General features: G+C 41.3%; 1 protein-coding gene across 2 annotated transcripts in view; it reads right to left on the bottom strand.

Annotated features, from left to right (window-relative positions):
* The window catches only part of USP10 (ubiquitin specific peptidase 10), a 201,214-nt gene extending 185,741 nt beyond the window's left edge, over positions 1-15,473 (bottom strand). For both annotated transcript variants that reach the window (XM_029608088.1, XM_029608089.1), the window contains exon 1: positions 15,330-15,473. In XM_029608088.1, the coding sequence (XP_029463948.1) occupies positions 15,330-15,350 (21 nt within the window). In that variant the 5' untranslated portion in view covers positions 15,351-15,473. The remainder of the gene's footprint in view (positions 1-15,329) is intronic.
* Positions 15,474-16,743: the final 1,270 nt, after the last annotated feature.

The raw sequence follows: 16,743 nt of genomic DNA on the forward strand, positions 1-16,743 counted from the left end.
ACTTCAAATGCTTGCTTAAGTATGGCCTCAATTCTCTATCTTGCACATCCCTAAAAGCCACTCCTCCTTCCACGGGAATAATCCATTTAGAGACTGCACAGACAAGTGCATCTACTTTCAGAAAACGCAGACACTCTCACCACTGGATCCAGGGGGTACAGGCCTTCCAAGGTCCAACCCCTTTAAAATTTGCTTCTGGGGCATCTCATTCAAGATCAGTTTTTGAATGGCCTCCATAACTGGGAAAACACAAGAGGCTTTACGCAAAGAAACCAAAATAGGATTTCTCTTTGGTTACGACACGGAATCTGCCCCAGGAACTCCCAGCATCTGCAATGTCTGGGAAATCAGAGCCGGCAATTCATCTCTATGAAAGAACCTCAACATAGTTCTATACGGTTCCAGCCCCGGAGGGATTTCCCCATCCTCCAGGGAGTCAGGATCTGCCTTGTCATCACTGCCATCTGAATTCCTGTCAGAAACACCTGCAGCTCGAGGTGTACTTCTTCGCTTAAACATACCGGAAGAGGGAGAGGTCACTGCCTGAGGATCTGCACTGACAGGCTTAAACGACACTGAGAAATGCACTGGAAGGAAGGATTACAATCCTTGAAAAAAATTCTACCAAAGACAAGACAGAAGGATCCATGCCAAGAACAGGAGGCACTTGTGCAACGTTCACTGATCTTGGAGTTCCAAGGCTAGGCATTCCTCCTGTCATATCCTTAACCCGGCCATCATCAGGCTGGAAGACCCAAGCTTAGTAAAATCAGAGGAAGATAATTCTCCCTGAGCCTCTAAGCAGCTCTGGCGTAAGTTAGAGGGCTCTTCAGGCTGAGGTGCCCTAATGTGACAGGCAGCACAGAGAGAAAGGTGCTTAGATTTCTTAGCCACTGGCGCCATTAATCCATCAGTACGCTTAATAGGCAACTGAAGATGTGCGCCCAACTGAAGCCCCGCTGAAACAAAATGTATGTGCACAAAATTTAAGCGTCCCAAGTTTGTGTGCCAAAAAGCTAAGCACACTGTTACTGCTCCAAACCTTGGCAGACAACTGATGTGCGAGAAAGTGCGCACACAGGCCACGAGCACCAAATCAGACGCACAGGACACATTTGCATGCACGGCGATCCTATAGAGGGCAGCCAACCGCGCAGAAAAAAAGCATGCAAAAACGCCGCCTACCACACGGTGCACAAAAAAGAAGCTTAACTGCAGTGCCTAACCCAACCCACCAGGCTGCCCAGTTCCCAAGCTCCCACAGGAACGGGAGCAGACGTCGGCACACCAAGTACGGAAACCGGAGGAAGTCCTAAACTAACTCCTCCACTCTGTTTCTTTTTTTTTTTTATATTAATATAACGCATGAGCTCATCCGTTCCCGGCTGAGTATAGAGATGGTCTCCGGCTGCAGGGGGAGGGCATATGCCGTCACTACCACACTCGGCCTTCTGCACTTTCTGCTGTACAATCAGCTAAGTCCACGCCGGCTAAAAAAATCAGCTACCGGACCAAGACATACATCGGAGGGACCACAGAAATCATCTCAGGAATTCTCATCTGGGAGAGGGACCATTTGGAATCACCACAGGAGAGCAAGGCAATTCATTTTCCTTCTGAAAGCAGAAGCAATCCCCAGTAGGGAGATGCATGTCTACCTGCTGGAGATGGAGAACACTGACAGGCTGTCATTACAGAAGTATATATACTGTGACGTCAATTTGCTCCATCTCCTGGTAGAGGTGCATAACCCACTGGTTCTGGATTCATCTGTCTGGATGCTAAGAAAGCTGTTTTAAAGAAAAATATTTAAATTCCTGATTTGGGACCATTATCTCCACCCATGTAAAATGCTGCCATCCAGAAGAGCCTATGAGGTAAAAGTATCAGGTCTGCTCCTGTACAAAAACTGCTGCAGATGCAATCAATAAATATATCCTAGCATCTTAAATGGGGAAGCGTTGTCCTGGTGCAAAGCTAAGATACACCTTCCTCATGCTTTCTTGCAGCCAAACAAAATATGTTCCCACAAAAATTAGGTGCTGTCACACTAACAACTAGTGCCCAGTCACCTTCATAACTAATAGTTAAGCTGTTACTGGGTTTTTTGTTATATAGATACTATTGAGGTGGGATTAATGGGAAACAGGCCTAGAAATGTCATTTTCATTGACTTAATTCTTCAAATAGTATAGACTATTTTTCAGAATATGAAACATCTATTAAAAAACCTAACAAATATTTTATAACAGCAATTATCCCCTAGGGACAGAGCATTTACTGGTAGCTCATGTTATGTTTGGGATGAAGGCTTCTGCCTTCACTCCAGATATCTCTGGTCAGGGCACAAACAGCTTGGATTATATACTGATTCAAAATTGGGTCACTGCGATCTCTATCAATATAAAGTATATGAACAATATTGGAGGGGGTGCATCAGTAGATTGATATGAAAAGATAATATTTCTATAGCTTAGAGACCTTTTTTCAAACCAAATTTCTCAGAATCAATTATTTTTTAACTTGATATACTACAATTCCACATAAACAAAGCAATTTACAATACATAAAGTTCAATAGCCTGACAGACAAGAATCCCATATATTTAATATTTAAGAGTTCTAGCACATTGGTTTGTTTACTGCACTTCAATCTAACAAAATTAAACAGTTTACCATGAAATTTATACAATTCAGCAAGTACTTGACTAAATGCAGGACTGAGCAGCTTACATATGTTGTATTTACAACTAAACAAATATATTACAAATTCATTACAGTTTTATGTGGTATCTTAAATGAACTACACATTAAAGGTTCAACTGAGACTATTTGTTCAAGTGCAATAAATTCAAAGCCAGCCTTTGAGAGAACTGCTACAAATAAAGGAACACCGCACTAAGGAGTTTTTCCCCCTTATTCTGCATCTATCAGAAAACAAGCCGTTAAGCCCGTTCAAACGGGCGAGATTCCATCAGTCAGACCAGGACGTCCGCCAGAGCCGCTCTCTTCTCCACAACTTCTTACCATTCCCACTTACGCAAATCCTCTTCCCTTTTCCTTCCATCCCCTCCTTCCCCTCTCACCTCATCCACACCCCCTTCCCTCTCCCTCAGACCTCCTCCTTTTTCTTTTCTAAAGGGCAGGATGTAAGCTGCTGAACCTGTGAGATGCAGAGGGCTAGGGGCGCCACTACGGGGACCTGCCTCTCTGTACCTCCCTCCCTGTGTACTGTGGCTTCTCACTGCTTTCCCTTTGCGTGCCGGTCCGTCCATCCCTCCCCTACTCCCTCCCCCGGCGGACGGGCTCAGGCTATTGTCAGTCCGACCTCCTCCCCCCACCCCCACACCGCGAAGGGCCGGAGGCGGCGGCAGGAGCTGCAGCGGCGGCAGAGGGGGATGTCGCGAGTCTTCTCACGGCTGTCCCTGTGTGTGACGGCAGCTCCCTCCTCCATCACAGCTCCCTCCTCCGTCCCTCCTCCGCCGGAGGAGGGAGCCACAGCTTCCTCCGCCGGAGGAGGGAGCCACAGCTCCCTCCTCCGGCGTCAGAGGGACGTGCTCAAGTTGTTATCTACCCGATCTCTCTGCTTTGGGGCATCAAATCAGCACGTCGGTCGGAGCTATCTTGTCCGCGCATGCGTGGTCCGTCAGTCCCAGCCGCTCTCTACTGCGCATTTGCGGCACGTTGGTCAGGGCTCATTATATGATTGATGTTCGGTGCACATTGGCTCTTATGCTCTGGATCTGAACTTTCACACTATTCTTCAACTTGACTGTACAGATAAATATGAAAGTTACAGAAACCTAAACAAGAAATGGAGGTAATATAAGGCTATATTGCTCCATTAGGCATGATTCTCCACTTAAAGACCAATACTACTTCAAGGCATTGATAAAGCTAGGGCTTTACACATGCTAAAGTCAGATGGAACAGGAAACAAGACTACTGGGAAATGTAGTCTGCAGACCTCGTGCAAAGAAGCAGTTAAGGTTAAAGCCTAGCAGCCAGGCAAACAGGTAGAGCTTACTGGGAAGACAGAGCTGTGTATATAGCGTAATCAGCATAGCTCTTAAGCCATAAAATAGATTTTAAATCAAAATATGGCATTTTTCTGCTTTAAGGCTATGTATTTAACATTCCCGTTTTTCCTGGTGGAGTCAGTCTAGTGCCATGTGCCCTGCTGGCACTCTTGCAAATCATATGGGACACTGAGAAGCATATTTTGACAAGCAGTGACTTACAAGACAAAGGAGCCCAGGCTTCTGGGCTGCCCAAACTTAACTGCAGTTTTCGTTTTAGTGGGAGCGCTTTGTGTGAGCATTTAACATGCAGCTCTGAATTAACACTATAGTGCATGAACCAAAAGCCTCCTCGTGCTTGAACAGTTTCATTTAGTTTTTTGGCACCATATTTTAGCTTACAGAACCATATTTGTTTTACTGTATTTTTAGAAAATATTTGTGAAAATGATAGACAATATTTTTCCAGCAATTATTGCCAAGTTATAGAACATTTCTAGCCTGTGTAATTTTTTGGAAATGAATATCTACACTGCTGAAATGACACTAAAGTGACAAGTGACTAATCCAATGACCCAAGGCTAGCAAATTCTATTAAAATAAACATTTACCTGCTTTCGATTAGTGTAGGTGGCATGTATGGCATGCCAATAAGAATCGAACAGCTGTGATTGTCACAAATTCACAGGTCTACTCTTTCCATTCTCCCTCTTCTGCCTAAACTTTAAACTATTAATGTGTGCTTGGAAGCAGATGTGAGTCGCAGAAAAACAGATTTATAAACCCAGCATATTGCTCAGCTTCTCTTGCCATCTGTTCTCTCCTAAAACCTTAATTTAACCTTTTCCTTTAATGCACTTATGCCACTCTCTTTAAAAAGGGCATTTTCTGTATCTCTCAATTCTATCCCTTTAGGACTTGTATACTGTTTGCTCTGGTACTGAAACCTGTCAAGTACTTTGGAATGCTTCAGGAGCTCCTAATCTTAGATCACACACGGGCCAATACAGTAAAGTCCACTCTCCTGTGCGCGCGATTCAGTATTCAAATTAGGGTCGGCAGTAAAATAGGTAAAAAGAGGCGCTAGGGACACTAACACATCCCTAGCGCCTCTTTTTGGACAGGAGCGGCGGCTGTCAGCGGGTTTGACAGCAGACGCTCAATTTTGCCAGCGTCGGTTCTCAAACCTGCTGACAGCCACGGGTTCAGAAACCGGACGCCAGCAAATTGAGCGTCCGGTTTTCAACCCACAGGCCGACTTCAATTTTTTTTTTTTTTTTAACTTTGTAACTTTCAGGACCTCTGACTTTTTTTTTTTTTAATTATATTAGATTTGTTCATTTACAAATCAAGAAAACTCATACTATTAACATATGGTGGCAATTACACAAATATACCATGATAAATTTAGCTATATATATCCAACCTAGTCATCACCATCATGTTATATTATAAATTAATTAATTACTCTTTAACAAAGCATTTTATATAAAAACTTAAAGTGGGAGGTCAATGAAAAAACTAAGAAGAGAATACCTAAAGAAATAACTTTGCATTCAAATAGGGCATTAATATAGATTAAACTCCAGCATTTCTAAATTAAACCCTCTGCTCATTAGGAGTTATTGGGGAAGAAGTGGTAGGTTGTCTGGCTTCCACGAATTTTTTTAACTGATCAAACTGAAAGAATATAAATACTTCAGTACCTCTTTTTAAAATGCATTTACACGGATAGTGTAACACAAAAGAAAAACCCTAAATCAATTACTTTCTGTCAAAAAGTTAGAAATTCTTTTCTCCTGATTTGAGTGGCCTGAGCCAAATCAGGAAATAACTTCACCAGCTGGTCATAGAAGACCACGGGAAATTTCCTAAAGTAAGATTTCATAATAGAATTCACATCCTGTTTGTAAATAAATGATGCCAAGAGAGTACTTCTCTCTATAACATCCATATTGGAATTTTCAAAAAAACTGGTCAAATTTGCTGAAACATTTACATAATTTGTTTCTCTTACCGGAGCTCTCTTATTCACAAAGTAACAACTATTAATTGAAGGCATATTCTGAGGCAAAAAAGAGAGAGCTTCCGTAAGAAATCTTTTTAATGTAGTAAAAGGAATTTCACCAGCAATTTTAGAGAAATTTAAAATCCTTATATTAAGATATTTTGAGCTATTTTCAACAGCTTCCAGACGTCTTAAGCAGGATATTTGATCTCTAAGAATTGTCCCATTTAAGTCCTGTATTGCTTTAATCTTGTTCTCTGCCACGCCAACCTTGTTCGAAATTTGTGTTACTTATTCCTGAATTTCATCTGTTCTCTGTTGAGAATTCTGGGCAACTGAATCCATTTTCCTTTCCAATCTATTCAGTGAAGCCCCGAATCCCACCATTAGCTCCCAAATAGTCTCCAAAGTTATAGTCTTCGGTCTGAGTGGTATGACCGTAAACTCACCCCCAGCATTCGATGTCATCTGGGCACGGTTTTCTCTCACGTTTCCTCCGGGGCTCTGCAGCAGCCCAGTTTCCTCTCCTCTAACGCCGGGACCAACTTCTTCCACGGCGTTTAGGGAGATCTCAGCGTTCGACTCCTCCGTGGCGGCTCCCCCCTCCTGCTCTGTAGGCTCCACCGCGTCATCGGTGGGCATCTGAGTTGGTTCACCTCCGGGTTCACGCTGAGCCGGGGTTTGACGTTGGTCGGGGCTCAGGGAAGCTTCCTCCAAGGGAACTCCCCGCTCTCTTTCACAGGGATTCCCACCGGGCTCATCAGTTCCCCGGACTTCTGGAGCAGACAGAAAACGCTCAATATCGAGCTGAGTCAATGGTGTAAGGACTCGGAGGGGTAAATCCTTACCTTACCTTTCCGCTTAGCAAGCATATCGCCGTATTCCAGGTAATAATTACTAAAGGTTCAGCTCGAGCGTTCCCTGCCACATACTATGCCGCCATCTTGCCTCCTCAGGACCTCCGGCTTAATATCGCCATGATATTAAGTCGGAGGGAGCACAGAAAAGCAGTTTTTACTGCTTTTCTGTGCACTTTCCCGGTGCCGGAGAAATTAGCGCCTACCTTTGGGTAGGCCACTATTTCTGAAAGTAAAATGTGCGGCTTAGCTGCACATTTTCCTTTCAGAATCGCGCGGGAATACCTAATAGGGCCATAAACATCCATTTGCATGTTGCAGGCGCTATTAGGTTCGGGGGGGTTGCACGTGCGTTTTCGACCCCTTACTGAGTAAGGGGTAACGCTAGCGCATCAAAAAACGCGCGTCGAAATGCGGGTTAACAGTGCGCTCCGGCCTGACAAATTGCAAGTTGCTTCTAGATTTATATATCACCTACTTTGCAATCACATAGATTTGAAATAAAACTGTGGAGCGAGAAACAAAGGCGTGTCCTGAGCATGTGTCAAAATCTGGAAGAGTGTTTGATTTTGTATTCTGGTTTGTTTGATAAGACAGAGCTTGAGATAAATTTCAGTTTTGTTATTTTTTTCCGTAGCCCTCCTGGGTTCTTAATTTTTGCAGGTGCCAAGAAATGTTACTAATTATAGCTGAACTAGATTTTTGTTAAAATATTCTGAGAACCTTAAACAAGTAAAATATAACAATTTGCAAACATGCTTTTCACATGATAAAAAACTAGTATGTAGGATCCTTTTTAATGTCGAGTACAGTTTTTTTTTTGTATATTCTTACATAAAACTTGTTGCTTTAGAAGAGTGTTTCGAAAGTTCACATTCATGAGGTTTCATAACTAATATGGGGAAGTATGAATTGTAGCCTTTCAAACTGAAAAAAAGCTTAATGGCAGATGAACTAATTATTTGAAAACCTTTACTGTAAAATATCATTAGTTGTATTTAATTAGTGCTACACTCTCTTCTACTATAAAGCAGTGCATCCAGGATATTTTTTAGATGCTTCAATGACATCACTCATTCATAAAATCATCTTTAAGCTGTTTTAACTTATTTATCCTCTAGGACTCCAAATCAAAAGGAGTACTACTGTGCTGATCCTCTAAGACCTAAGAACATAAGAACATGCCATATTGGATCAGACCAAGTGTCCATCAAGCCCAGCATCCTGTTTCCAAAAGTGGCCAAACCAGGCCATAAGAACCTGGCAAGTTCCCAAAACCTAAGTCTATACCATGTTACCATTGCTAGTAATCGCAGTGGTTATTTTCTAAGTCAATTTAATTAATAGCAGGTAATGGACTTCTCCTCCAAGAACTTATACAATCCTTGTTTAAACACAGCTATACTAACTGCACTAACCACTTCCTCTGGCAACAAATTCCAGAGTTTAATTGTGCGTTGAGTAAAAAAAAAAGAATTTTTTCCGATTAGTTTTAACTGTGCCACATGCTAACTTCATGGAGTGCCCCATAGTCTTTCTATTATCCAAAAGAGTAAATAACCGATTCACATCTACCCGTTCTAGACCTCTCATGATTTTAAACACCTCTATCATATCCCCCCCTCAGTCGTCTCTTCTCCAAGCTGAAAAGTCCTAACCTCTAGTCTTTCCTCATAGGGGAGCTGTTCCATTCCCCTTATCATTTTGGTAGCCCTACTCTGTACCTTCTCCATCGCAAGTATATCTTTTTTGAGAATTGTACACAGTATTCAAGATGCAGTCTCACCATGGAGCAATACAGAGGCATTATGACATTTTCAGTTTTATACACCATTCCCTTTCTAATAATTCTCAACATTCTGTTTGCTTTTTTGACTGCCGCAGCACACTGAACGGACGATTTCAATGTGTTATCCACTATGACGCCTAGATCTCTTTCTTGGGTTGTAGCATCTAATATGGAACCTAACATTGTGTAACTACAGCATGGGTTATTTTTCCCTATATGCATCACCTTGCACTTATCCACATTAAATTTCATCTGCCATTTTTATGCCCAAATTTTCCAGTCTCACAAGGTCTTCCTGCAATTTATCACAACCTGCTTGTGATTTAACTACCCTGAACAATTTTGTATCATCTGCAAATTTGATTATCTCACTCGTGGTATTTCTTTCCAGATCATTTATAAATATATTGAATAGTAAGGGTCCCAATACAGATCCCCGAGTCACTCCACTGCCCACTCCCTTCCACTGAGAAAATTGTCCATTTAATCCTATTCTGTTTCCTGTCTTTTAGCCAGTTTGTAATCCACGAAAGGACATCGCCACCTATCCCATGACTTTTTATTTTTCCTAGAAGCCTCTCATGAGGAACTTTGTCAAACGCCTTCTGAAAATCCAAGTATACTACATCTACCGGTTCACCTTTATCCACATGTTTATTAACTCCTTCAAAAAAGTGAAGCAGATTTGTGAGGCAAGACTTGCCCTGGGTAAAGCCATGCTGACTTTGTTCCATTAAACCATGTCTTTCTATATGTTCTGTGATTTTGATGTTTAGAACACTTTCCACTATTTTTCCTGGCACTGAAATCAGGCTAACCGATTTGTAGTTTCCCGGATCGCCCCTGGAGCCCTTTTTAAATATTGGAGTTACATTAGCTATCCTCCAGTCTTCAGGTACAATGGATGATTTTAATGATAGGTTACAAATTTTTACTAATAGGTCTGAAATTTCATTTTTTAGTTCCTTCAGTACTCTGGGGTGTATACCATCCAGTCCAGGTGATTTACTACTCTTCAGTTTGTCAATCAGGTCTACCACATCTTCTAGGTTCACCGTGATTTGGTTCAGTCCATCTGAATCATTACCCATGAAAACCTTCTCCAGTACGGGTACCTCCCCAACATCCTCTTCAGTAAACACCGAAGCAAAGAAGTCATTAAATCTTTTCGCGCTGGCCTTATTTCTAAGTGCCCCTTTAACCCCTCAATCATCTAACGGTCCAACTGACTCCCTCGCAGGCCCTCTGCTTCGGATATATTTTTTAAAGTTTTTACTGTGAATTTTTGCCTTTTCGGCCAACTTATTTTCAAATTGTCTCTTAGCCTGTCTTATCAATGTCTTACATTTAACTTGCCAACGCTTATGCATTATCCCATTTTCTTCTGTTGGATCCTTCTTCCAATTTTTGAATGAAGATCTTTTGGCTAAAATAGCTTCTTTCACCTCCCCTTTTAACCATGCCGGTAATCGTTTTGCCTTCTTTCCACCTTCTTAATGTGTGGAATACATCTGGACTGTGCTTCTAGAATGGTATATATATTTTTTTATTTTTTTTAACAATGACCATGCCTCTTGCACACTTTTTACTTTTGTAGCTGCTCCTTTCAGTTTTTTCCTAACAATTTTTCTCATTTTATCAGTTTCCCTTTTGAAAGTTCAGCACGAGAGCCATGGATTTGCATACTGTTCCTCTTCCAGTCATTAAATCAAAATTTGATCATATTATGATCACTATTGCCAAGCGGCCCCACCACCGTTACCTCTCTCACCAAATCCTGTGCTCCACTGAGAATTAGATCTAAAATTGCTCCCTCTCTCGTCGGTTCCTGAACCAATTGCTCCATAAAGCTATCATTTATTCCATCCAGGAACACTCTCTCTCTAGCGTGTCCCGATGATACATTTACCCTGTCAATATTGGGGTAATTGAAGTTTATCGATAAAAAATTAGTGGAAACCAAATTAGTTAGATATTATAGCCTAAAAGGTGTCAGCAAGCCTGTCGTTGTGACACTTTAGCAGTGACCAACCAGTCTACATATCACCCACCTTATAAAGTCCTTTTTAATGAAATCTATATTTTTTGAATTTTTGTAAAACTCCTTATGGTGTATATTAGTGAAAGACTCTTTGTATTCAATTTTAACCAGACCCAACACGGCCCGTGTTTCGCTGTAAAAGCTTCTTCTTCACTAATATACACCATAAGGAGTTTTACAAAAATTCAAAAAATATAGATTTCATTAAAAAGGACTTTATAAGGTGGGTGATGTGTAGACCGGTTGGTCACTGCTAAAGTGTCACAACGACAGGCTTGCTGACACCTTTTAGGCTATAATATCTAACTAAATTTGGTTTCCACTAATTTTTTATCGATTACATTGTGTAGTATACCATTGACTCTTCTTCGACTAATTGGTAATTGAAATTTCCCATTATTACCGCCCTACCATGCATTCTTCACACTAACAAGTATACAAAAGACCAGTATAGTATGAACATCAGAAGAGTGAGCTTAGCTAAACTTTTATAAACAATATGGATATGGCCAACATAAAAGGCATGTGGGGACCGACTTAAAGATCAAGCATGTATACCCTACAGAAAAAGAAGGGTAAGGGAGATGTGATAGAGACACAAACACCTCAGGTATCAATGTAAAGGAGGTGGGTTCCTTTCAAAGGAAAGGAGGCATTGGAACAAGGGCAGGGGATGAAGGTAAAAGGTAGCAGATTCAAGAGTAATCTAACAAAACATTTCTTTATAGAAAGAGTAGTGGATATGTGGGGCAGAATCCCAGAAGAATAGTAAAAACAAGGTCAGTTTCTGAATTCAAGAAAGCATGAAATCAACAAAGGAATCCCTGATGGTGTAGTAGAGATTGTACAGCTGAGTAGCTGGTGTGGATTAGCAGACTAGATAACCATATGGCCTTTCTCTGCCATCATGTTTCTGTGTCTGTCTCTAACCAACATTTATTTTAAAAAAAAAGTATAAAAACATAAGAAAAATAGAAATTTGTGTAAAGAATCTAGGACAAAATAAAAAATAAAAATATAGGCATCCCCTCGGCAAAGAGCCCCAACACATGATTTTATGGGCCAATCAGATCCAGTGAGAATTTGTGACACTTTCTAATGTCGCTGCATACAAAAGTTCAAGAGAACTGTGGAAGAACTGCTAAACTAATTAAATAAATAATGCTAAACTTGATGTACAATTATCATTACTGCTTGTCATTTGTAATTCTGAAATATTCTTTTTGCATTCTCTTGCCCTTCAAGTAGCAGATATTGGGACACACTGCTTCAAGCTTACTATGTAAATAATCAGATGTCATGCCATATAGGATAAATTGTGTCTCTTCAAAACATAGCTACTCCCAGAGGTTCTGGGGAAAAGCTCAATGCAGTGACTCTGTAAAATCGCTAAACAAATATGATTTCTTTTGGGTATTTTGGTAATACTCCACAAAAAAAAAAACAAACAAACAGTGGGCTGGGTTCAGTGATGATGCTGCATGTGGAAGACCCAGATTCAAATTCTACTGGGCTCTGGAAAGAATCAGTGTCTGTGGTCCCTGGCCAAGAACTATCATTTGCAATGGCTAGTAGGCAGATGATTATAAAATGAAGGAAAGCCCTGGCTGGTTGTGAATGAAGGCTCATGGCACCATACACCAAGAGGTTGGTTCTTATTGAGCTGGAAACAAAAAGCAGCAGAAGGAAACTGCCAAGAAAAAAAAAATGTGACTGGCTAAAGCTACAGGTTGGGTCTGTGCACGCTCCTAGAAGTAGCTTAAGTCTGAGACTAGAATCAAACCACTATTATGGATCTTCAAGGTAGATGCTTAAACTCTTTTTGAATGATCAGTCTTCTGCAACTAGATCCATAATGTACAGTCCATTCCACTGTAGGTTAGGCACTATACCAGGCTGATACAATATTAGCACGTAATAAAGCGTCTTTCCCAATGCACCCCCATCCACATCTCCCAGGCATGCAATGAGCTAATGAGCTGCCAGATTAAAGAGGCACTAGGGGAAATTGTGCGTCTCTAGTGCCTCCTCAGCATTGGGCGCCCAGGAGACGTGGCTGTCAGTGCAGGTTAGGAAAACGGACGCTCCATCAAGTATCCTTTTTTTCTCGCTACTGGCATAATATACATGGCCTGGACTGTGTATATTGTGCTGCCAGAATTTCTTTTCCCCCAAGACTTTTTTTTTTTTTTTTTTGCACAATGCTGCTTTCTGTGCTTCCTTCTACTTTGTATCATGATGATACTAATAGAAGGAACCACAGAAAGCAGGTTTTTTGGGGTTTTTGGGTTGAGCCCTTGAGTGCGACATGCCTTAACACCGGCTCCTGGGCTACCAAATTTACCCCATTACAATGGGCACATTGGCGACACGGGAATTTGTTGAATCATGGGGTAATAGCTAATAGCCTTATCTACATGGAATTTGCACATGTAGAATGCTATTAGCTATGCACTGGAATGCTGCATTAAGAACTGGTTTTCTGAATATGCACAACAAATATGCATGAGGTATATTTGCAAGCGCTGCCTCCATTGTATGCAAACATCTCTCATACATATTCAATGTGGATGCCCTGAAAACTAGACCTATCTGTAGCACTCCAGGACCAAAGTTGTTTACCCTTGGTCTAAGAAAATGTTTTGTAACATTCCTCAGAAGAGCAATCCATATTTTGGTAAACTGAAATTTTATTAAAATGTGATTAAAAAGCATGCAGATAAATGGTATGATCATGAAAGACTGGTTCACCAGATTATTTTCAAATAATAAATTTGAGTTTATATAGTGTCTTTCACCAATGCAGGATCTCAGTATACTTGCAGTTCTAAAACATATAGAGTATAGCATAGCAGCATAAAAGCTTTAAAAGATGGTATGGGAACAATATTAATTATTACAGTTGAATAAACAGGAATATAGGGAGATGACTGTCCTAAATTTATAGAAGAGTTTGTGGCAGAGCACTCATAACTATCAGGTGTGTTCCTCACTACTTTAACTAGTGACCATACCTCTGTAAATGCTGATAAATCATGGATGGATTAACCAGATATAACTGTGTAATTATGACTCAGCAAATTGCATACCTTGCTAGTGCACACTTTTGGCAGTAAAAAAAAAAATATTTGCTGACTAAAACCTTATTTCCAAAACTTATCATTGCCATATTCTGAGACTGTCAGATTCAGTAATAACTCTGTGTTTACAAATAGGATGATGAGCATGTTGTATTGAGTGTGTGTTCATAACACCAATCTTTATAAAATGAAATGTTAAGAGGCGGTAAAAAATATTGAAAGTAAAATCCATGTATATGATAGTTTGTGGCAACAACTGTTGTCACAACAGAATCTTGTGAAGTTACATAGCTATGTGTTAAGTAAAAGAAATATGCACTTTATAATACCTTGATGATTTTTGTGTTCCCTCAAAACAAAATGGGGATTTAATTTGAGGGAAAAAAATATAAGCCAGTCCAACAGTAGCCCCAAATACATACAATTAAACAGAAAAGCAAGTTGATGGACCTAATCACTTGCATGTTAATGTCCAATACAAATTATTTGTGTAAAATATTTTGTATCAAAGTTTTCCAACAATTAAATGTTTTCTTGCAGTGTTAGTTAAATCTGTTACTTAAAATAAGAAACACAAAAAAAATCTATTAAGCCATCAGTCAACCGAAATGTCAGTATTGTTGTTCACGTGAAAAGTGTTTATTCAAAGTGATGAAACGATACGCAGCCAGTCTGAATCGCTCAGTTATTGTTCAACAATATCTGTTTCAATAACTTTCCAAACCAACTGCGATTGTTTTCCCATAACAATTTTATTCTACCTTCTTCAATATTTTCTACAACATATTCTAACCGCTTATGTAACTTCACTTGCCGATAAGTTGACAAAGAAGTGCACTTCCTATGCCTAACAAACTACACCAAATATCAACAGTTGGAAGCGAGTTAACGAGCTATTTCAAAATCAAGTTTGCCAGGTGCCCACCGATGCCTCTCGATGAAAAAAAAAAAAAATGGACAATTTTGCTAACAACTCAACCTCTCCACTCACGTCTGTCTGCGTACGACATTTCTACTGCCTTCCTACAAACACTTTTTTAAAAAATGAGCTCCGCTCAGTGCCACGCTACAGCCCAAGGAGCAGGAGCTGCAGCGACCCTCGTCCACAGGAGCCTTCACTTTTACGTTTCTTGTACCCGCCTGGCGCCCCTTTCTCCCGGGGGAGGGGGCCCCGAGAACACGCTGCAGACGGAAAGGCAGGGCGCGTACCGACAGAGCCTCGGGGCCGTCAGGGTCCCGCCCCGGCCCACCGAATCCCAAACCCAGGCGGGGGTTTGGCGATTCGATGAGGAGGAGAAAACGAGACGTCACCCGGGCACGGTTCAGACGGGAGCCGCAGCCCGAAGAGATCCATGAGGCTGCAGAAACCCGCCAGGGCCTACACGGGGGGGAAAGGGGGTGGGGGGGGTGGGGCAGCGTGATTTCCCCTCCCCTCACCGGCCGCCGAAAGTCACGCGCTCCCTCCCCGCCCCCACCGACGAAGTAGCCTCCCGATTCCCGTCCTCCCCCCCGGGCCACAGGGCAGCAGTCCTTTACCTGGGCGCCGGTCAAGGCCATGGCGTTCAGTTTCAATGGGAATCCTCTTCACGGGCTCCTCACGCCGCTTCCCCCGCCGCCGCCATCTTCTTTCAGTCACACACACACGCGCGCGCACTGACGCAGGCGGCGCGCATGCGTGCTGAGGCTCCCCGGGCGCCGCGTGGGTGCCAGGGGGAGGAAGAGAGAGAGAGCGCTGCGCGCGCAGATCGCAGAGCACGGGAATGGCGGGAGTGTGCTCGTGTCCTGCGGGAATAAGGGCAGTGTAATCTTATCGCATGAGTGCGCCGTGCGGTTTCTCTCAGGATCACAGAAACAGAAATAAAAGATTAAAAAATAAAATAATACATATGTAAGGTACTTTTTTTTATTGGACTAAATACATTTCTTGACTAGTTTGTGAGAGCTAGTACTCTCTTCTTCAGATCAGAATAAAAATATCAAGATTATATTTACCAGGAAATATAAAGCAGTGCGGCTGCCATAAGTAAATCAAAATGCACTCAGTGGTAGGAATAAGGGGAAGGGGGGAACTTGATGGGTCATCATAAGCAGTATGTTACCATTTATGATGTGATAGGAAACTATGTCTATGTTGAGTCTTTATCAGTTCCAAAGTGTCTGATCATTTTGATTTCAAAAGTCTTGCATTCCTTGATTGTATTACATTTTCCATTGATTATCCTGATCATAAGGTGATTGATGCAGTGGTCTGGTTTCAAAAACTGCTCCCCTGCTGAGGTGTCGGCCTAGTCTCCCTTGTGTTAGATTTTATGCCTTCAGTATTTGGCCTGTCTCACCAATGTAGCATACTACTTCTACATTGGTGAAATAAGCCAAACATTATAATATGATAAAGCTAGTGAGAGTCATTTTACTTTCATATACTGTGCATAGGAAGCACTGATAGATCAATATAGGATTACGTTGTCCATTGAAAGGAACTTCTTAATTCCAAAAGTTTTAAATATTTGTTAACCTTATTTGCATTGGATACCTATCACAATTTTTTTGGCAGACTAATGTGGGATTACAATAACCACAATGAGTGCAGGTTGTAAGATGTGTATCTAATTTCCAATTCTACCATTGTTTTTTTCTTTTTACTCATTGGTCATGTAAAAAAATCATTCTGAAACTGTTTTTAGTGATAGATACCAAACCAATAAGACAATTCATACGTTCTTGAGACAGATGTGGAGAATAGTGGTAAAGGCAGAGAAAGAAATAACAAAAGATAAAATAGGGTCTGCAGCAGGGGAAAATAGGCAGACTTGAGTGAGTGAAGAGATCCTTTCCTACCAACAAACTCTGCTAGAAACCTCAAAATTTAGATAATCCAAGTTCACTTATATTTAAGAACATAAGAACATGCCATACTGGGTCAGACCAAGGGTACATCAAGCCCAGCATC

Source organism: Rhinatrema bivittatum, chromosome 7, assembly GCF_901001135.1.
Source record: "Rhinatrema bivittatum chromosome 7, aRhiBiv1.1, whole genome shotgun sequence".
Lineage (NCBI taxonomy): Eukaryota > Metazoa > Chordata > Amphibia > Gymnophiona > Rhinatrematidae > Rhinatrema > Rhinatrema bivittatum.